Source organism: Seriola aureovittata, chromosome 14 (assembly GCF_021018895.1).
Source record: "Seriola aureovittata isolate HTS-2021-v1 ecotype China chromosome 14, ASM2101889v1, whole genome shotgun sequence".
Lineage (NCBI taxonomy): Eukaryota > Metazoa > Chordata > Actinopteri > Carangiformes > Carangidae > Seriola > Seriola aureovittata.
In genome coordinates, this window is record NC_079377.1 from 26375001 (window position 1) to 26397500 (window position 22500).

Consider the following 22500-nt stretch of genomic DNA (forward strand, 5'->3'; position numbering starts at 1 on the left):
ACAATACATTTGGATCAGTATTAAATTATGTGTCAGCTGGGTTAATATATGTTTGTGGTCATTTAGAAAGTGTCAGAGAGCACTGACTGAATTTCAGAACTTCTTTGGTTTCAGCTGCTGAAAACCAAAGAAAATAAAATGAACATTTCTTGGTTGTGAGAAGCTGAATTCATAAAACAAGAAACTCAAATCTGAAAAAAAAAAAAGATTTCACATTTTTCACTATTTTGTTAAATTTTAAAGACAAAATGATTAATGGCGAAGATAATTAAGATGCAGCCCTCTTCAGCTGTCATAATGTCAATGGGTCTTTAAAAACCAATTCAATATTCAATATCAGTATTAGTAAACAAAAACAGTATTAGTCTGTACAAGAGGTAAAAATAAACTGAACTTGTCAAAATCTTTATGAGTCATAAGATGAAAACTTAAATGAATAAATAAAAAATATATAATAAAATAAATATATAATGATAAAAAATAAAAGCTAAAAATGTATCTGTTTTTATTTTTGTGTTTAATGTAACTAAGGTTAAAGTGAGCAGAAAAAAATGACTGAGCAGTTTCCGTAGTTTAAGATACTGTAGAATAGTCGTTGTAACTTAGTATGAATCAAGACATCAGAAGTATTTTGTCAGCTGTCAGTTTAGTAAAGAACAATTATGGTTATAGTCCAAATGCATAAAGTGTTGGCGAGGTGGGCTGACAAGACATCTTTTTGATTAATACAGAAAATATAAAATGATTCATGGTCTACTACATGAGTCTTATCCACTGAAGCACTGATGATGTCTGGAATGATTTATCAACACGATAACTAAAAGATTAATATTTGGAGGCCACACATTCCCACAGCAAACACCAGTGACTTCAGATAATTCAGAGTAATTCACTAAGTAATTCAGAATACTTCAGAGTCAGAGCAACATGCTGAATAAAGAACAGGAAGTGAGTAGTGGTGTGTAGTAATACTGGTGAGTAGAGCTGAATACTGTGAGCTGCGTTCTAGCTGATGTTAAGCTTCAGCTAATTGGCTTAAAGACTGGGAGCTCCTGAAGCTGCTTGTTTACTTCGCTGAGTGAAGAGACAACAACCTGAGGAAAGGCAGAATTAACGAACCCAATCGTACTGCTGTTGTTACCACAGCTACATCTGTTATACCACCACTACTACTGGTGTTAGTACTGCTACTCCCAGTACCGCCACTGCAGCTGCACTCTGAACGTGAGGGGCTAAAACTGATTGAGAATAAAACAATGATGAACTTTTTCTCATTTCATTGTAAAAGGTTAATGGAAGTTAAAATGTTTTAAATCAGATTTCAAACCCATTCAATGCAAACATCTGGAGCATTGATTAAAGAGAACTTCATACAACACGATGGTCACGATGGTTCAAACAAAACAGAATCAGTTAAAACAGAAATTAAACCAATTAAAATAATGTAAAACAAATACAACACCAACAGTCATCAGCACCTTTACTGCAGCGGCTGTCCTCTGTCTGGCCTCCAAACAGGAACTCCCACTTGGCTCGGGCGATCTTCAGCGACCGTGAGGACGGAATCGTCGCTGAGCCGCTGTCCGACTGCAGGAGGAGGAAACACAGTCGGGTTGAAATACGATAAAGTCTTTATCTATTTTAAATGATATGATATTTACAGTTCCGTGTGTGGTCAGGCAATCTTGCCTCTGGAAGTTAATCAGTGTACATGTTTTTATAATCAAGCTCTGATTTGATTTAAACTACAGCTGCAACGATTATTTGATTAATCGATCAATGAAATATTAACTGTTGACTATTTAGACAATCGATTAATCGCAGTAGTTATTTTTCAAGCAAAACTGCAAAAATGTGCAAATGTGAAGATGCCTGAGTTTTCTATCTATATGTGACAGTAACATTTTCAGGTTTTGGACAGTTGGTCAAATAAATCAAGAGACTGAAATAAATAACCTCGGGCTGTGCTTTTGTGATTTTCCGACATTTATTTATTGAATAAATAATAATATAATAATCAATAATGACAATTGTAGCCCTTGATTAAAGAAATTGGTGGTGTAAATTTAAAATTCAGATTATACAGGAAAATTTTTTTTAAATGATTAAAATAATAAAGACAATAGGACTGTAGACCAGCGCCTTCACCAAATCACACCAGACAAAAACTAAATAAAGGCATATGAAAATTAAATATGTTTTAATTTGGCAGAAAAAACTGTGATCCAGAAGAAATTAAAGAAACTACAGACATCGTTTATACTGAGGCAGTTTTTCTTGTTTTCAAGTTTTTATTGTTCTGATATTCAAATGAAAACAGTTGTTAGAACTCAACAACATATCCCAAGAGTCTTAGCCACAGAGTTGCCATCAAAGCATCATGGGAACTGTAGTTGCTGAGGGCTAACAAAATAATCTGATCAGTCCAGCAGGACGTTCATGTTAGAATATGGACGGAGAGACAAACTAATGAAATGTTGAGGAGGGACTTCAACTTTGTTTTATATTTATTGTCATCAATGTGAATCTGACATCATGACGTCATCATGACATCAATCTCACCCCACTCACACATGACCACACCGGCTCACAACACAGCCATACTTCATAACCACATCCTCACACACACACAGGGTCTGGCTGTATTTACACACAACCGACCCTCCTCATCCTCCCGTCCAGCCGACCTGTATCCCAGAGCCGGTGTCCGCCGTGTCGTGGCTCGACTGACTTGAAGTTTCGGGGAACAAACTGTCGTTTCTGTCCAGCTGGGAACTGTCTCCCATGCTGCCGGTCACCCCACTGGAGCTCTGAGAGGACGTCCCTCCAGCCCCGCTGTGATCCTGGACCTCCTCCCTCTGATCCTTGGATATGTCTACAACTGACCTCTGGTTCCCCTGCACTGACGTCTTCACCTCTTTGTCATCTCCATCCTTGCTTGGAGTGTAAACTCTAAAGGTTGACTGTCTGTGGTCTTTTTCACAGAGTTCGTCTCGGTCCCGGACTGGTCCAGTCTCCCTCCACTCCTGCTGCCTGGAGGTCCAGCTCACGGGTAAACCCTCTGTGTTTTGGCTGGAGAGGTGTCTCCTGGAGAGTTCAGGGCTGTCACTGGGTGATCGATCAAAGAGGTGATCATACTGCTTCCTCTCCATGCCAGGTGATTTGTGGTCCCCAGTGTACTGTGGTGGCTGGTAGCGGTGCAGGTTGGACATGTCTGTACTGAGTGATGAACTCCTTGGGTCTAAAACTGGAGACTGCGAAGCGGCAGCTCGGTGCAACCTCGCCGGTAAACCTGGAGATGGAGAGAGGCCTGTCTGGGACAAGAAGGGGTTGACACGTCCTGGTCTGGTTTGAGGTATCGGTTTGTCTGTTTTCCATCTGTGGTTCTGGTTATCTGCCTGCAGGGGTTCATGGGAGTTTTGCCCTTGAAGGGTGGCGTGCGGGTGGGATTCACTGAGGAATGACCCTCCCATCTTGGGACTCTCTGACAGCAGCGACTCAGCTTGAGAAGGTGTTGGAGAGGGAGTCCGTCTGCCTGCAAAGATGGAGGACAGTTTGGTAGCCTCCACGGCTAACTTACAAGCCAGTTCAGTGTTTGAGGATGGGGAGACACTTCTCCTGCCGTTGGTGGGGCTGACTGCTGAATGATCACTGGCTCTGCTGCTGCAGCGTGACGATTTGTAGTGACTCTTATCGTGAGCACTGTACTGTGTACTGTCTCTAGCGTTATTACTGGTGTTGGTGATGTTAGCTTTATAGCTACTATTAACAATGTGTTGGGAGTTCCCACTGGTTCGGTAGCCTGTACTGGGCTGGTGGCTGGTGGGGAATCTGCTCGTTGGAATCCCATGCTGGATGTCTGTAGGTCTCCCTGCAGGTAAAGGTGGATGAAATTTGGTGGAAAACTTGGAGCTCTCATCCCCGAGCCGTGGCCTCTGCGGGCTCTGGGGGGGGCCATGTGAGTGAAGTGCTGAGGTTGGAGCCGCTGAGTGGGAGGAGTATCCAGTGTGGGTACACAGGTGGTCAGAGGCAGGACTTCTGGGTATCCCATTCACTGAACTACGGCAGATCCCCCTATCCAGCTCTGAGAGCTGGGCCTTGGATGGCAGGGTGAGGGTGCTGCGAGGCAGGACAGGTGACCCCCCCCAGGACCGGCAGCGAGGGGACTGGTAGTGCCGTGGAAGGGTGGGGCTGCAGTTCTCTGAGCCATGACCGGCAAATCGCCGTCTGAGATCTGGGGATCCAAACTCCTCCAAGGCCCTGTGGGTGGCATCTCCGGCTACTGCCTCCAGGGCAGCCCTCTGCAGGTAAGGCGAGCCCCGTGGGGACTGATTCTGGGATAGGTAGGGGTGATCAGGGTAAGGGTTGCCCGTTGCCGGCTGACCGTTGTACCACACTGGGTCACTCAGCCGTTTCCGGAGATGGGCAGGCAGCGGCTGCCCCTCTATTCTGTTCACAGGATTGTCCAACTCACTTTGGCACACAGAAGTACGCCGGCTGCCCATGCTGTGGACATTAGCTTTCTCTATGTAGCCAAAGGTAACCACAGATGTCCTCCCCTCCTCACCCCCCACCGCTGGGATCTCACAGGACCTACGGTTGCCGGTGGGAGTGGAGGGTACACTCAGCCTCCCCGAGCATGTAGAAGATGGGGAGATAAGCACCTTTCCCTGGTAGGGATCCAAGTCTGAGGAACGGGTGCGTCCCAGGGAGCCATGCTGGCCTTGACTATTTGTTCCAGGTGCAAGGACCTGGAGTAACTGCCCAAAACTGTCAGACAACACATCCTGTCGATGGAACTGGGCGGGAGATCCTGGTGCATCAGGGTTTTGGAGTTGGAAGCTGACTGAGTGCCTGGAGGAGGACTTTGAACGGGCTAAGCTGTGGTTCCCAGTGTGATGCTGAGCGTCTGGGGAAACAGCTGGACTGCGGTTGGGACTGGAGTGGGTGGAGCTCCTCTGGGGATGTGGGAGGACGTCTGGACACTGAAGCATCAGGTGACCAGTCCCATCAGTTCCTCTTCCCAGCACCTTTCCTTCGTCCTCAGCAACAGACCTCACCTCTACGTACAGGTGAAGGACTTTACCTGCCTGAGACATGTTGACAACGGAGTGACCTAAAGGTTTTGATCTTCCTTTTCTGAGGCCCTTTGCTATTTGTGCAAAGGGTCCCTCGACCTCCTGGTGCCCATCAAAGTGCCCATCAGAAGTCCTTCATGATCTTTCTATCCTCCATCTGCTCATCATTTCTTCAACCTGCGGCAAGAAGCAGAGACACACACAAAGTTAATATGATGTAGTTCAGTCAGGACAGCAGAGTCAATCTGAGCTTTTCACGTTCTACATCTCACATCATGCTTTTCATGAGAACCTTCTGATATCATCAAAATAGAAAAACAAAGGCAGATGACAAAAGAACACACAGAAATTTACAGTATAGTGAAGATTTACAACTTCAGCTTCTTCCTATCGAAGGCCAGACACTCTGAATTCATAAATTCCTTCAGGATGTTCTTTCTCACACATTCAAACTTTCAAACATACATTCAGACTCAGGAACCGTTCATGTTTTGTGCTCTGATGCAGCACAACTCGTAAAAACAAACTGCTGTTCTATTAACTTGGTTCCAGACAATACTGAAAACATTTGGACTCTTCAGCTGTTTCAAACCAACAACAATAAATGTCATTTGTATGATCCGAACTGTGAAAAAGGAGGTTTCCATCCTACAACTCATAAACCTTGTGGCTGATGATCAACACTTTGTCAGTGTGAATCTTCTTTGTAGGTCAACTGGTGTCCTCAGACAAACTGGTTCACTGCTGTGATCAGACACCAAAGATCTCTCATGTTTTATTCATCAGATGGAGAGTCGCTGCAAGTTAGCAGGTTCTACTGGGCCTTTACTTTACGGGTTCTTTAAATGTTCTACTGGTTAATGATGAGGTTCTGCGAGTCCTTTAGGACACTCTAAGGATCCTTTAAGAGGTTCTAGTAGTAAATCAGAAGATTATAGGGTCCTTTAGGGTGCGGATGTTCTAGGGGTCATTTAGGAGGTTCTACAATTTTTGTAGGACGTTCTGGGATTGTCGGTGTCATTGAAGATGTTCTAGGATTCCTTTAAGATGTTCTAATGGTTATTGAAGATATCCTGGAGGTCCTTTGAAATACTGCAGCAGTCACGTAGGAGGACTTGGAGTAGATTAGGAGGTTCTGATGGTCATTGAGGAGATTCTAAGCGTTCCTAAAGGTGTTCTAGAAGTCCTTAGGTAGATCTCCATATTTTTAAAAGGTTCTAGTGGTCATTAAAAAAGTTATACGGTATTTAAGACATCTGATGGTCATTGAGGCGATTCTAAGCTTTCCTAAAGGTGTTCTAGAAGTCCCTAGGTAGATCTCCATATTTTTAAAAGGTTCTATGGTATTTAAGACATCTGATGGTCATTGAGGAGGTTCTACTGTTTATTTTAGGGGTGTTCTCGGTGGGAGAGTTTGGGGTGATGTGTTTCTGTTCCCCATCACCATTATCAAAACACAGAATCAGGAAATATCATCTGAAGAAATGACAATCCAGATCCAGATCAATACACAACAAAGAGCACTGAGGCTGTTCAGGAGGTTTTAGGTGGAACGACTCCTTACTACCTTTTGTCATTTGTAAGTGAGTTCTCAGCCCTTCAGACAACATGTGTCCTTACCCTCTGATAAGCTTAAATACCGTGCTAGTTACAAGTCCATTCATGTCCTTGGCCGGCCTCCAACATGGCGGCAGGAACATGTGGGCCAGCCGGCACCAAGCGACATGTGAGTTTGATTCGTCTATTAATAGAAGAGGAAAAGCAGCTTGGAGGATCGTCAGGTGAGAAAACTAGAGGCATTGTACGAACTGTCTGATCCACAGTTTACACCAACAAAGACTTCTTACAGTCACACTCTGTTTATTACTTTAGATTTCATGTTTAGCTTTGTGCTCACAGAGATGTTTTGAGGGGTCTACTCTTAATATCATGATCCATTCACTGGTTGTATTTTCCGTCAGTTTTATTCTGTCTGAGTTCAGACTTCAGTGTCTGTGTTTCTATCTCAGATCTAACAGTAACTCTGCAGCCGGCTCCTCCTCTCTGCTCTGCTGGACGGACGCAGCTCAGTGGTTTAGATCATGAGGAGAGTCTGAAGTCACATGAAAACACAAGAGGCTGCAGGGAAGCAACACAACCACAGTCAACAGAGAGAGGCCTGACCCCCCCCTGACCCCCCCCTACAAAGGCCCAAATAATATTACAACTAGGTTTTATATTGCACTCAAATTAATGATTATTTTCACTTTTGATTTGATTTGAAAAATGAGTGAAACAATTAATCGATTTTATGTTTTTGATGGATCAATCACTGCAGCGGACACTTTGACTGCTTTCAGCATTTACACTTTTTATTCTTCAGCTTACAAATTAATCACTTGGGTCACATCTGGATTTTGTTCAGAGGGACTGGACATCTGGATTTGACAGCTGCACTTTGTGACTCTGACCAGAGACCAACAGAGACCAGCAGAGACCAGAGACCAGAGACCACAGACCAGCAGAGACCAGAGACCAGAGACCAGCAGAGACAAGAGACCAGCAGAGACCACCGACCAGAATAGACCAGAAGAGTCCAGAGACCAGAGACCACCGACCAGAAGAGACCAGAAGAGACCAGAAGAGTCCAGAGACCAGCAGAGACCAGCAGAAACCGGCAGAGACCAGAAGAGACCAGAGACCAGCAGAGACCGGCAGAGAACAGTAGAGACCAGAAGAGACCAGAGACCAGAAGAGACCAGATACCGGAAGAGTCCAGAGACAAGAGACCAGAAGAGACAAGAGACCAGAAGAGACCAGAGACCAGAAGAGTCCAGAGACCAGCAGAGACCAGCAGAGATCAGCAGAGACCAGCAGAGACCAGGGACCAGAAGAGACCAGAGACCAGAGGAGACCAGAAGAGTCCAAAGACCAGCAGAGACCAGAAGAGACCAGAGACCAGCAGAGACCAGCAGAGAACAGAAGAGACCAGAAGAGTCCAGACACCAGCAGAGTCCATAGTCCAGCAGAGACCGGCAGAGACCAGCAGAGACCAGCAAAGTCCAGAGACCAGCAGAGACCAGAGACCAGCAGAGACCAGCAAAGTCCAGAGACCAGCAGAGATCAGAGACCAGCAGAGACCAGAGACCAGCAGAGACCAGCAAAGTCCAGAGACCAGCAGAGACCAGAAGAGACTAGAGACCAGCAGAGACCAGCAGAGACCAGCAGAGACCAAAGACCAGCAGAGACCAGCAGAGACCAGCAGAGACCAGAAGAGACCAGAGACCAGCAGAGACCAGAGACCAGCAGAGACCAGCAGACACCAGCAGAGACCAGCAGAGACCAAAGACCAGCAGAGACCAGAGACCAGCAGAGACCAGCAGACACCAGCAGAGACCAGCAGAGACCAAAGACCAGCAGAGACCAGAGACCAGCAGAGACCAGCAGAGACCAAAGACCAGCAGAGACCAGAGACCAGCAGAGACCAGAGACCAGCAGAGACCAGCAGAGACCAGAGACCAGCAGAGTGTAGGTTTAAGATCGGCTTCTTGTGAGGGTCAGATTTCATCTGGACAAACACTTCCTGTTTACAGGTAAAGCTCAACACTTCGCTCAAGGACAGCTCAAAGTCAGAACAAGACCAGGTCCAAACCCTGTCCAAGTCTGGACCTGCTGCTGTCCAGTCATCAAATGTGAGATTCACATCTCACCTGTAAACACCTGTGTGTTCTCACAGAAACAGCTGTTCTCTCTTCAGTCTGCAGTGTCTAAAACATCTGGATTAAAAACAAAGACTAAGGAGGCTGCGTTCACACCAACACGTCCAAACTAAATCCATCATCACGCTAACACACGTCACATGACCACTCTCTACACTGAGCATGTGCACGCCGGTGTAAACAGGAAGTAGACTGTTCAGTCTGTGGATTCTCTGTCTACCTGAGTTTCAAAATAAAACACAACCCCACATTTTTGAAAATAAAACAGGTCCAGCAGAGTTTCTGAAAGTCTCTGTTTGAGGGTCTGAAGACTCCGGAGGAAACGTAGAAGACTCTTAGAAACTTAATGTGAGACGATCAATGACCACAGCTGTGAGTTAAATGACTCCCGATCTTACTCCCCTGGTGAATCTGAAAAATGTGTGTCACTATTTAAAGCCAGAGATAATCGGTTTATTATCATTTAAAACCAGGAAAAGCATCAAATTCTCACGTTGGAGAAGCTGGAAACTTGTGTGAAATTTGTGCTTAAAGAATCAGTAAAACAATTATTAGATATTAACAAAGTCACCTATAACTTTTTTCATGTTTATTAACTGATTGATTAATTGATTAATCGCTGCAGCTGTGACTGTAATTTACACATCAGTCACAGTTATATGTTTTATTTGATTAAGAATATCACTGACTAATAAAGTCTGGTGGAAACAGACTGATGGACATGAACATGTGTCTGATCAGCTGCTTCACATCTGTTCAGTCTGTGTTCGCTGTGAGTCAAACATCATATTGTTGTAAACAGAGAAGAAGAGAAACCCTCAGTTCTCAGCAGGGGCCAGAAGTCTTTGTCGGAGGGCCGGGTTTGGTCCTCGAGCCGCCCACCATTGCTGAACATGATACAGTCATATAAGAAAACACAGAGCTGAGCTATAGCGGATCAATAGGAAATAATCAGAAACTATTCTGATAATCGACTGATCGACTCCAGAAGATCTGTGACGATCAGAAGCTTTTCTCTGTCGTGAAAGTAAACTGAAAGCTGTGACATGTACAGCAGACCGTGTGAGACAAACATCTGTCAGGAGACAAACATCTGTCAGAGGAGACAAACATCTGACAGGAGACAAACATCTGTGAGGAGACAAACATCTGTCAGAGGAGACAAACATCTGACAGGAGACAAACATCTGTGAGGAGACAAACATCTGTGAGGAGACAAACATCTGTCAGAGGAGACAAACATCTGACAGGAGACAAACATCTGTCAGAGGAGACAAACATCTGTGAGGAGACAAACATCTGTCAGAGGAGACAAACATCTGACAGGAGACAAACATCTGTCAGAGGAGACAAACATCTGTGAGGAGACAAACATCTGTGAGGAGACAAACATCTGTCAGAGGAGACAAACATCTGACAGGAGACAAACATTTGACAGGAGACAAACATCTGTGAGGAGACAAACATCTGTCAGAGGAGACAAACATCTGACAGGAGACAAACATCTGTCAGAGGAGACAAACATCTGACAGGAGACAAACATCTGTCAGAGGAGACAAACATCTGACAGGAGACAAACATCTGTCAGGACACAAACATCTGACAGATCGATCGATCAACTAGTTGTTGCAGTTCACATGTAAAATTCACATGATCCATCCTCCTCCAGAGAGATGAAGGATCCAGATGTTTCTGACACTGACCTTCTTCCCTCCAGCTGTGATTCCACTCAACCTGATGTTCTCATGTTTCTCAAGTTCAGAGAGTTCGACTGAGTTTTATCTCACACTGAACTCTGATCTGAGTTTACAGTTTACAGCCACACACACACACACAGACACACACACAGACACACACACACACACACACACACACACACAGACACACACACACACACACACACACACACACCACCTGTGTTCAACTGATTCAACTGTGAAGTGAAATCTTTATTTAGATCCTCAGATGTGACAATGTGCAAACAAAAGCTGAAACATTCCTGAAACACACACATACAGACACACACACATACAGACACACACACATACACACACACACACACACACACACACACACACACACACTGATAAGCACACAGTTAGCCCTACTTTTCCTGGACTCTGCTAATAGGATTCCCCCAACACTCCTCCACCCCCAACACTCCTCCTCCCCCCTCCCAGCATGCACTGCTCAATCCACCAACACACACACACTTAGAAAACCACACATATGCAGACACATGTGCTGACACACACACACACACACACACACACACACACACACACACACACACACACAGAGCTGTAACCTTACCTGTGTGTGCTGGTGTCCTCGTCCCTGCAGCGACGTCCCCCGAGTTGCCGTGGTAACGTCCTTTTCCTCTCGCTCTCTTCTGTCCCGTCACTCTCTCTCTCTCTGTTGCAGAGTAGCCTCGTTCTATCCTCCCTCGCCCTCCTTTCTCTCTCTCTCTCTTGAACACTTGTTGTCTGTAGCAGAGCCGGCTCATCGTGGATTTATCGTCTCCTCCGGCTCCTCCTCTTGCTCCTCCTCTTCCTCCTCCTCACCCCTCATCCTCCTCCTCCACTTCCGATCTCTATCAATCAGCTGATGCCCACGCCCCCTTCTTCCAGGCATGCTGCCAGCCAATCCTGTCCTCAGCTGCCTGCAGACAGGAGCTCCTTCAGCCAATGATGAGCAGCTCTGACAGATGGCAGCACACAGCTTAGAAGAAGGTGGGTGTGTGTATGTGTGTGTGTTAGGGTGGGGGGTGGGGTGGGGGGGGGGGGGGGGGGCTGGAGGGCAGTGGAGGAGGAGGGGGCGGGGTCAGAGGGTCAGCTGACCTGGTCGGACACTGGAGCTGCTTTCAAAAGGACCACGAGATATTACAGCAGGATGATTAAACTGTACAACTCTACAAGTTAGAGATATTGACCACGCCCCCAACTGTGATGTCACAGAGCACCACAGTCTCTCTCTCTCTCTGTTACACCATGATGTAGTCAGTTACCTGTCCCTAGGTAAACTCTCAGAAACACCTTGGTCCTCTCCAGCAGGAAGATGTCGTCCCGTCACCTGGAACCTGCCGACAGGTGACCAGGTGAGATGATTCATCAACGTCCTCCATCTTCACAGGAGACAGATTCCAGCTGACAAACACTCTTGTATTTGTCCTTTCATAATAAAGTACGTGTGGTCAGAGCGGCTTCTAAACACCTGCCAGAAGACTGTCGATCGGACCGTCAGTGGAGACGGAGTCGTCACAGGTGTTTCTGACAGAAGCTTCGCTTTCGAGTCGAGAAAATATCCACAAACTTTTCAACTTTCTCTCTTTTCTTCAGGTTGAGCTGCTGCAGAAAGTGAAGCTTCATTGGACGTGAAGCTCCAGTCGTTGGACTGATGTCTGCCGTGTCCTCTGAGCCAATCACACACTGCTCACCTTAACATCACATGACTAGCACTGCTCTGGTGTCGGACTCAAACCTCTGGAGCGTCTGTGACGACCCGACAGCAGCTGGAGCTTTTCATTAAATATGGTTTCAGTCATCACTCATTCTATTGTAATTATGTTATTGTATTTTATTCTATTTTATTATTCATTCTCTTATGTTCTTTTGTTTGCTAATGTTATTGTAACTTTTTAAATCAATTTTATTGAATCTTATTCTTCAAATAAAGCTTGATTGATTGATTGATTGATTGATTGATTGATTGATAAATGAGTGCTTTAGCCACCCGTCTACACAGCTGCTGCTTTGTGTCCGGACACTTGCTGCACCAACACAGAGGTCTCCATGTAACGACTGTGGAGGTGTGTTCCTGAACGCAGCGCGCCGTCGTCTCATCGCAGCAGCACACAGGTGATGTCTGTCGCATCCCTTTTGTTTGATGATGGATGATAAAAGAAGCAGCAGCAGGATGAACTGTCTGTGTAGCTCCCAGCATGCAACGCATCAATCAGTCTGCAGCTGCAGTGTGTGTGTGTGTGTGTGTGTGTGTGTGTGTGTGTGTGTGTGTGTGTGTGTGTGTTGCAGTACCTCAGACACTGGAGCCGGACAGGACAGCTGAACACAGGAAGTCTGAAACGAGAGAAGATCAGATCAACGAAATACAAACTGAATCTGACTCGACCTTCTTCTTCTTCTCTTGTTGTAATTGACAGTGAACTGTGTGTGTGTGTGTGTGTGTGTGTGTCACAGCCTGATGTACACACGTGTTCCTTCATCTCCATGAACACACACTGGAGTTAGTCCCACACACACAGCATCCTGCTGCAACAACCACTTCAAATGTGGATTAATCTGCCGCTGAAAATAGTCCCCAACACAGTCACTACTTCCTCCTGTTTCATAAAAACTACAGTCTTTTCAAAATAAAACTTCATGTTTGTGAGACGTTTTTAAAGATTTACAGAAGGAACCAATGAGCACAGAGCCAGAGACAGAGGGGGGAGGAGTTTAGAGACGGACCAACATCGGACTGATCCTTTCACTCACTTCTAATGAAACAAACGTCTCAGTGACTCTTAAACCCTGTGAGACTGTTATAATAATAATAATAATAATAATAATAATAATAATAATAAATGAGGACAGCATGTGTTGTTATGAATATTCACTCAGTAACCACGAAATAAAAACCTCGTATAGAATCAAAGATAAGAAGAAATTAGAACTGCAACTAAATAATTATCTTTATTTTAGATTCATCTAATCTGCAGTTATTTTATCAATGAATCGATTCATTATTTTGTCGATTAAATGTCAGAAAACAGTGAAATCACAGTTCAAAGTCCAAAACCCAGAGATTCAGATTAAAATGATAAAAACAGAGAACATATGAAAATCTGTGACCAAATGATATTTGCAGGTTTTTACCTGGTCAATGACTTAAATGTTTAATAGATCATCAACATTGTTTCAGCAGTTAATTTTCTATCAATCAACTGATCAATGGAATTAAATAAGAATGTTTGGTTTCTCTTACTTTGGTCAGACACAGAGTTTGTGATGGTTTAAAGACAAATAGATCAAATGTGGAGTTGACAAAGTTATCAATAGATTGATCAGTACTGGAAATAAGAGCAGCTCCTGCAGCTCTAACACACACACACACACACACACACACACACACACACACACACACACACACACACACACACACACACACACACACACACACACACACACACACACACACACACACACACACCTGAAGGTATTAAATTCTGTGCTTATTTCCACCTGCAGCAGTTTGACTCTTCCTGCTGTCAAATATTGAGCACTTCATTTTAAAAGTGGCTCTTCCACATCCCTGGTCCTGGTCTTGGTCCTGGTCCTGGTCTTGGTTCTGGTCCTGGTCTTGGTCTTGGTCTTGGTCCTGGTCCTGGTTCTGGTCTTGGTTATGACTAATGGGGACGCGGTCCAGTTCAGACGATTTGTTGAATTATCTCCACGGTTTGATCCATGAAACAAACATAAAAACATAGAAGAGGTTTGTTTCCCTCGGAACCGGGTCTCTCTGTCGGGTGCGTCTCTCCCCTGAACTCCTTTCAACAAGGACTCGGTTTAACGCTCCTCTTTGTGCCTATCTGCAGAAAACACCGAGCTGCTGTGTTTTAAAGCCTTGGATAAACCACGAGGAGAAACTCCACAGTTCGGCTCGTGCATATTGGACCCAGCAGAACCGCCTTCGCTGGGTCGTGGACTTTTCCAAGAGACCCGCGGCGCTGCTGGCACCGCTCCGCGGGGTGGACCGTCGTTTGAACCGACAGCCGTTTCCAGACGGAGGCTTGTAGAAGTGGAGATTTCACCGGAGGAAGCGCCGGTTTACCGGAGGGATGTGGACGCCGAGTTCATGAGGATCTGGTCCTGGATCCGGAAACACTTTCACTTTTGTTCAGGCGCGAGTCTGATGAGTTAAAACCTGAAGAAACCTTAAGAGCGGTTGTTTCTCAAAGGGATTTCGGGGAGCGTCACTTACCTTCCAGGGAGGACGGGCTGTAGCGGGGTTTGCAGCTTTCACAGACCCATGCGACCGAACAGCAGCAGCGGCGTGGACTCTGAGTCACCGGCCGGTCCATTCAGCGGTGACGGCGGGGGGAACGACCGAACCGACGGTCGCGGGGAGGGCAGACGTAACGGAGAGCCGACGGAGTAGTTACGGTAACGGCTAGCTGAGTTACGTTACATGCCGGTAGCCGTGAAAGTGCCGCCGGAGACTAAGAGTGTCGTCATCTCCCGCCGCTTCTCTTCTTCTTCTCCTCTCTCTTCTGCGGCTCTGCTCTTTATTTTTGTCGCGATTGCTTGACATTAGTTTACGTTCTCTACGGTGACTTCCACTTCCGCATCGTTTAGGTGACGTAACGGCGACGTAAAGAAACGTCAGAGCGGACCGACCAGAAAACGAACACGCACGCGCACATACATGCACATACATACACACACACACACACACACACACACACACACACCACACACACACACACACACACACACACACACCTGAAGGTATTAAATTCTGTGCTTATTTCCACCTGCAGCAGTTTGACTCTTCCTGCTGTCAAATATTGAGCACTTCATTTTAAAAGTGGCTCTTCCACATCCCTGGTCCTGGTCTTGGTTCTGGTCTTGGTCCTGGTCTTGGTCCTGGTCCTGGTTCTGGTCTTGGTTATGACTAATGGGGACGCGGTCCAGTTCAGACGATTTGTTGAATTATCTCCACGGTTTGATCCATGAAACAAACATAAAAACATAGAAGAGGTTTGTTTCCCTCGGAACCGGGTCTCTCTGTCGGGTGCGTCTCTCCCCTGAACTCCTTTCAACAAGGACTCGGTTTAACGCTCCTCTTTGTGCCTATCTGCAGAAAACACCGAGCTGCTGTGTTTTAAAGCCTTGGATAAACCACGAGGAGAAACTCCACAGTTCGGCTCGTGCATATTGGACCCAGCAGAACCGCCTTCGCTGGGTCGTGGACTTTTCCAAGAGACCCGCGGCGCTGCTGGCACCGCTCCGCGGGGTGGACCGTCGTTTGAACCGACAGCCGTTTCCAGACGGAGGCTTGTAGAAGTGGAGATTTCACCGGAGGAAGCGCCGGTTTACCGGAGGGATGTGGACGCCGAGTTCATGAGGATCTGGTCCTGGATCCGGAAACACTTTCACTTTTGTTCAGGCGCGAGTCTGATGAGTTAAAACCTGAAGAAACCTTAAGAGCGGTTGTTTCTCAAAGGGATTTCGGGGAGCGTCACTTACCTTCCAGGGAGGACGGGCTGTAGCGGGGTTTGCAGCTTTCACAGACCCATGCGACCGAACAGCAGCAGCGGCGTGGACTCTGAGTCACCGGCCGGTCCATTCAGCGGTGACGGCGGGGGGAACGACCGAACCGACGGTCGCGGGGAGGGCAGACGTAACGGAGAGCCGACGGAGTAGTTACGGTAACGGCTAGCTGAGTTACGTTACATGCCGGTAGCCGTGAAAGTGCCGCCGGAGACTAAGAGTGTCGTCATCTCCCGCCGCTTCTCTTCTTCTTCTCCTCTCTCTTCTGCGGCTCTGCTCTTTATTTTTGTCGCGATTGCTTGACATTAGTTTACGTTCTCTACGGTGACTTCCACTTCCGCATCGTTTAGGTGACGTAACGGCGACGTAAAGAAACGTCAGAGCGGACCGACCAGAAAACGAACACGCACGCGCACATACATGCACATACATACACACACACACACACACACACACACACACACACACACACACACACACACACACATTACTGACTGTCTGCTGGACTGTAACCAGATATTGATCGTCACTTTTAAAATCATCTCACTGCGACAAATGAAACGCTGACTATAAATCAATAATCTGTCTAATCAATAATAATTATACTTTACTGTTAATGTCTTAAAATAGATCAAAACACAGTTTATAGTCCAAGCAGACTGCAAATAAGTTGATTTAAAACACTCAATAATAGGTTATGAATAATAATAATTATTATTATTATTATTATTATAGTAATAAAGACTGAGTCTGAGTCTGAGACTGAGTCTGAGACTGAGACTGAGTCTGAGACAGAGACTGAGACTGAGACTGAGTCTGAGACTGAGACTGAGTCTGAGTCTGAGTCTGAGTCTGAGACAGAGACTGAGACTGAGACTGAGACTGAGACTGAGTCTGAGTCTGAGACTGAGACTGAGTCTGAGTCTGAGTCTGAGTCTGAGACTGAGACTGAGACTGAGTCTGAGACTGAGTCTGAGTCTGAGTCTGAGACTGAGACTGAGTCTGAGACTGAGACTGAGACTGAGTCTGAGACTGAGTCTGAGACTGAGACTGAGACTGAGTCTGAGTCTGAGTCTGAGACTGAGACTGAGTCTGAGTCTGAGACTGAGACTGAGACTGAGTCTGAGACTGAGTCTGAGTCTGAGACTGAGACTGAGACTGAGTCTGAGTCTGAGACTGAGTCTGAGTCTGAGACTGAGACTGAGTCTGAGACTGAGACTGAGACTGAGTCTGAGTCTGAGTCTGAGACTGAGACTGAGACTGAGTCTGAGTCTGAGACTGAGACTGAGACTGAGTCTGAGTCTGAGTCTGAGACTGACTGACTCAAACCACTGGTTTGATCTAAACATGAACCATATTTAAAAACTTATCAAGACATTTTTATTATATAAACTCTTAATTTGAAAAGCGATCAGCAGCTGTCAGATAAAGGCTGTGACGTGAAACGTGACGTGGAGAAGAAGCAACTGAACCTGTAGTAACTGTCGTCAGTCACAGTCAGACTGATACCAACAGTGAGAGGCTGATAATCGACTGTGACCTGGAACAAACTGAAGGTTCAGATTAAACACAGTCACACTCTGTTCTTCAGTCTGTTCTGTGATGACATCAGGAGATTTCAGATGTTTTAATAAAATAAAAGAAGGAAATATATGTGACTAATAAAAGTCCTGCAGGTGTTTTACTGCTGTCATGTGGAAACCGCTCTGGTTCTTTACATTTGACCTCAAATATAATTAGACTTGATGTTTTTTTTTAAGATGTTTAAACTTGTTTCTTTGTGGAAAACTTAGTCTTTAAATGTATGAACTTTGATATCTGTTGTTCCTGGTTATCCAGTCTGTTCAGTTATTTAAAACAATGTGATCAGTGAAATTATGAATGAAAGAAGGTGTGTCCTCGAGGCCCCGCCCCCTGATGAGGCTTTAATAAGGAGGGAACAGGTGAAGCAGCAGACCGCAGGAGGAGAGACAGGAGCTGCAGACTGAGCCGTGTCCTCTGGATTCATTTGTTTCATCACATTAATCAATAACAGCTGATATCGATCATGCTGCAGGTGAACGGGACGGACTTCCACCTCCCGCTGTCGGAGTACAGCTTCGAGCGGCGCTTCGACGAGAGAGGAGCCATAGAGTGGATGCAGGCTAACTGGTGAGCTAACACACTGTATTTAGACCTCCAGGTGACTCAGGTGTTTCCTCTGAGGTTTGATCCTCTGACTCGGTCTCGTTTAGTAGAAACATTCCGATGAACCTCGGTCTCTGAGCTGGAGACGCTGCGCGCCGAAATCCGTTGAAAAACATCGTTATTTCTGATTTAACCTCTTCCCGGGAAAAAAAGTCCTCACTGTTTAAAGTGTGTATGAAGCTGTTTCGATGTCTTGGCTCCGGGCTTTGTTTCGGCATAAATACAGTCCATCAACCACCTCTCCTTGGAACATAGCTCCACCTTAACCGGTCTGCTCGATACCAAAGTGCTCCACAGCCAGGGCGCAGACAGCGGCCAGGGCGCAGCGGACACCGTCATGTCCCTCCAATTATCTGCTGGTTTGTTGGAATGAAGAGGTTTTATTCTTGTTTTGTTTTGTGCCGAACAGATAAGCTCATTGTCTCTCTAGAGAAGTAAGTGACTGTGTGTGTCTGAAGTTCAGGTAATGTACAGATCCGCTGTAAACCTTAAAACTAGTGATTTCTGAAGGAGCTTTGGTGAAGTTTTCGGAGCAGCACAGATTCTTGGAAAACGCGTAACGTTACGTGTTCTCGGGATTACAAAGAGCTAAAAGGAATGTGCCAGAGCCTTACACAAGTGTGCACAGGTGTATCACAGGTGAGTCACTGGGGAGTGATGTCACACCTTAATATTTGTGGTATTTAGTATTTACTTCAGATCCGGTCATTCCAGGTAGGTTTCCACTTAGCCCCGCCCACATCTGATCAACGATGAAATATTAAAATATGTGATAAACCTGCTGATGCAAAAATCCCGGTAATGTTCCTGATGAGTTTCTATTGGCACTACACACCTGTGACAATAACATCTTTATTCATGTCACCAGCAACAATAACAGTCTTTTACTTTGACAGAATTATAAATCCAGGTGGAGAGGAAACTGTGATTTAACAGCTGATGGTGAATGAGAGTCACAGTCAGGCCTCAGGTGTTTAGTGATGATGTCACAGGTGGTTTGGCCTGTTCAACAGAAAAATGTAGTTTGTTGTTTGTTGTTGCTGAGCAACAGAGTGACTGTGGCTACAGCCTGAACAGCTCAGTGTGAATGTGTTGATGAAAATATTAAAGAAGGAAAAGTGTCAGATTGAGTCTGTTCAACAGTTTCTACTTAGTTCTTTATTTCACAACTTGTTTATCATTTTTCATCCAGAGTCGAAGAGCTTTTATTCCTGTGAGTTAATGAGGGGAGGAGTTCAAACCTGAGGGTCTGATTTGAGAAAATAAAAGTTGGTGTGAGTCTGTCGTGTTGTTCGGTCTGTAAACACAACAGGTGTGACGTCAGCTGATACTGTCCTTCTCTATTGTCTTCATCAGACACTTGTATTAATGTGACTGTTTGTCCATCAGTAACCCCTGTCTCTCTCTCTCTCTCTCTCTCTCTCTCTCTCTCTCTCTCTCTCTCTCTCTCTCTCTGTCTCTCTCTGTGTCTCTCTCTCTGTCTGTGTCTCTCTCTGTCTCTGTGTGTCTCTCTCTCTCTCTCTCTCTCTGTCTCTGTCTCTGTGTGTCTCTCTCTCTGTCTCTCTCTCTCTCTCTCTCTCTCTCTGTCTCTCTCTCTCTCTCTCTCTGAGTGAATGGCGGAGTGAGAGGAGCGTGGTGCTGCAGAGAGCTTTTTGTGATTTTTCGAGTTTTTCTATCTTTCCTAATTTTTTTCTGTATATGTTGTAAATAGTGTGTAGTTCAGGGTGTGTAGGTGTTAAGTTTTTGGTGTGTAAATAGGAGGTTGGGGGGTTGTTTTGCGGTCGGCCGGCGTCTTCGCTGGTCGGCGTGGTGAACGCCGACATGGAGTTCACCAAACTCAGCAGGAAACACGGGTTTAAAATCTGTGCTGGGTTTCAGTGCTCGGTGGAGGACTGCAGTCTGGCGGTGGGGGAAGTTGTGGGTCACAGCAGCATTAAATCTGCTGCTCGGATGAACGGCGCTGTTGTGATTTTTGTGGACAGTGTCGAAAAAGTTAATAAGATTATTGAAACTGGAGTTGTGGTGAATGACACGTTTGTGTCGGTGTCTCCTCTCGCCACACCGGCTAAAAAAGTCACAATATCGAACATCCCTCCGTTCATCAGTGATGAGGTTTTGTTGAGGGAGCTGGCGAGACACGGGAAGATCGTTTCCCAGATCAGGAAACTGCCGTCGGGATGTAAATCTCCGCTGCTGAAGCATGTGGTTTCACACAGACGGCAGGTTCTGATGATCCTCAACAAAAAGGATGAAGAGCTCAGTCTCGTTTTTAATGTGAGAGTGGATGATTTTGATTATGTTGTGTTTGTGAACTCCGGGACTTTAAAGTGTTTTGGATGTGGGAGGGAGGGACATTTAGTCCGAGCCTGTCCTGATAAAGTCTCCTCTGCTGATAAAACACAGAGGGAGGAGGAGAGAGGAGACACACAGAGACAAGCTGGACAAGATGGTGGGGGGACAAAAGAGACACAGCAGAGTCAAGAAGACTCTGACACTCAGAGACAAGGACATGAAACAGCTGTCAGTCACACAGGGAGGGAGAAAAGTGGTGACAGTGAAACGGCAGCAGGAGAGGAGACTGTGGTGAACACTGCAAACACAGCAGCAGAGGACACTGTGAGAGACACTGTAAGAGACACTGTGAGAGACACTGATGAAGACGTGATGGAGCAGAATGATTTTAAAGTCCCTGTTCTAAAAAGAAAACAGACCAACAGTGACAGCGGCTCTCAGGCCAAGAAAGGAGCAGTGACCATCAGAGAGAAGAAGAAGGAGGTGCAGCCAGAGTCTGAGTCTGGCATGGAGGAGGAGGAGGAGGAGGAGGAAGAAGAGGACTGTGATGAAGGCAGCCAGCCTCATACTGACTCACAGCTGTCTGTTGGATCACAGCAGGAGGAACAATATGAATTACAACAAGTTAAAAAGTTCCTGCAAACAACGAAAAATATGAAAAAAGTCCGAGTGGAAGAATATTTTACAGACAAAGAAGTGTTTATACGATCTGTCAGATCACAGATGAGCAGCAGAGGAAAAGGGGGTTATACTGACCAGGAAGTCTACAGACTGAAAAAACTAGTCCTGAGACTCAAACAAGAACTGAACAATGATGAAGACTCAGAAACAGTGTAAGACAGTCTGTTTTCTGTCTGTCTTAGTGTGTGTGGTGCTTCTCACATCAGAGGCCATGAGTGATTTTAAAGTCTCCACACTTAATATAAATGGAGGCAGAGATGTGAGGAAGAGAGCCAGTCTGTTTGAACTGATAAAAGTGAAGAGTGTTAATGTAATGTTGGCCCAGGAAACACACAGCGACTCTTTAAATGAGACTGACTGGAGGAGGGAATGGGACGGGGAGGTGGTTTTAAGTCACTTAACTAGGACCAGTGGAGGAGTGGCACTCCTCTTCTCTAAAAACTTTCTGCCACAGTCTCATGTGGTGGAGGAAGTGATGAAGGGGAGACTGATGGTGGTCAGAGCCAAATATGAGCGTTTTACTCTTGTTTTTATAAATGTATACGCTCCCAACACAGGACCTGCCAGAGTTCAGTTTTTAAATGAACTAGCTGTGGTTTTAAGTCAGTGTGGGCCTGAAGAGGTTTTGTTTTTAGGAGGAGATTTTAACTGCACAGAGAACGATCAGCTGGACAGGAATCACACTGAACCTCATGCCGCCTCAAAACGAGCCATGAAGCAGCTGGTAGAGGCTCAAAGTTTAACGGACGTATGGAGGGAAATACATGGCAAACAGAGGCAGTACACTTGGGTCCAGACCAGAGAGAAGCTTCTCTCTATGGCCAGATTAGACAGGTTTTATTGTTTTAAGCATCATTTTAGTATTTTTAAAGGATGCAGAATACTTCCTGTGGGGTTCTCAGATCATTGCATGGTGTCCTGTAATGTGTATATTGCAAATGTGAAACACAAGTCTGCATATTGGCACTTTAACACTGCTTTGTTGTTGGATGAACATTTTAAAGAAACGTTTTTATTTTTCTGGGGAGTTTTTAGAACTAGAAAAGGGGATTTTACATCGTTGAAGCAGTGGTGGGATTGTGGGAAAGTAGAGATCAAGCAGTTTTGTCAACAGTACACTCTCAATGTCTCTCGTGACATCACCAAATCTATAAGAGATCTGGAGATTGAAATAGTGGAGCTGCAAAGTGCTGCAGAGTCCACAGGAGATCGAGGCTGTATTGAAGACCTCAAAACCAAAAAAGCCGTACTGGCGGACCTGCTGGGCTCTAAAGCACAAGGGGCGCTGATCCG

At 45.7% G+C, this 22500-nt stretch overlaps 2 protein-coding genes across 7 annotated transcripts in view; one reads left to right on the plus strand and one right to left on the minus strand.

Annotated features, from left to right (window-relative positions):
- Positions 1-14838, minus strand: part of psda (pleckstrin and Sec7 domain containing a) — a 50889-nt gene extending 36051 nt beyond the window's left edge. For 2 of the 5 annotated variants that reach the window (XM_056396342.1, XM_056396341.1), the window contains exons 1-3: positions 14756-14838; positions 12811-12852; positions 1479-1587 (exon numbers count right to left, since the gene is read on the minus strand). Coding sequence is in view for 3 of the 5 variants with exons in the window: in XM_056396345.1 (XP_056252320.1) it covers positions 1479-1587; positions 2688-5099 (2521 nt within the window). In the remaining 2 variants the exon portion in view is untranslated. Of the gene's footprint in view, positions 1-1478; positions 1588-2687; positions 5256-11089; positions 11434-12810; positions 12853-14755 lie in introns of those variants that run through there. The other 3 variants (XM_056396340.1, XM_056396339.1, XM_056396345.1) reach the window with 2 other exon arrangements.
- A 969-nt stretch (positions 14839-15807) lies between these two features.
- LOC130181069 (elongation of very long chain fatty acids protein 6-like) overlaps positions 15808-22500 on the plus strand; it is a 13232-nt gene continuing 6539 nt past the window's right edge. Inside the window, exons 1-2 of one of the 2 annotated variants that reach the window (XM_056394826.1) lie at positions 15808-16205; positions 18104-18198. In XM_056394826.1, the coding sequence (XP_056250801.1) occupies positions 18185-18198 (14 nt within the window). In that variant the 5' untranslated portion in view covers positions 15808-16205; positions 18104-18184. Of the gene's footprint in view, positions 16206-17998; positions 18199-22500 lie in introns of those variants that run through there. The other variant, XM_056394824.1, reaches the window with a different exon arrangement.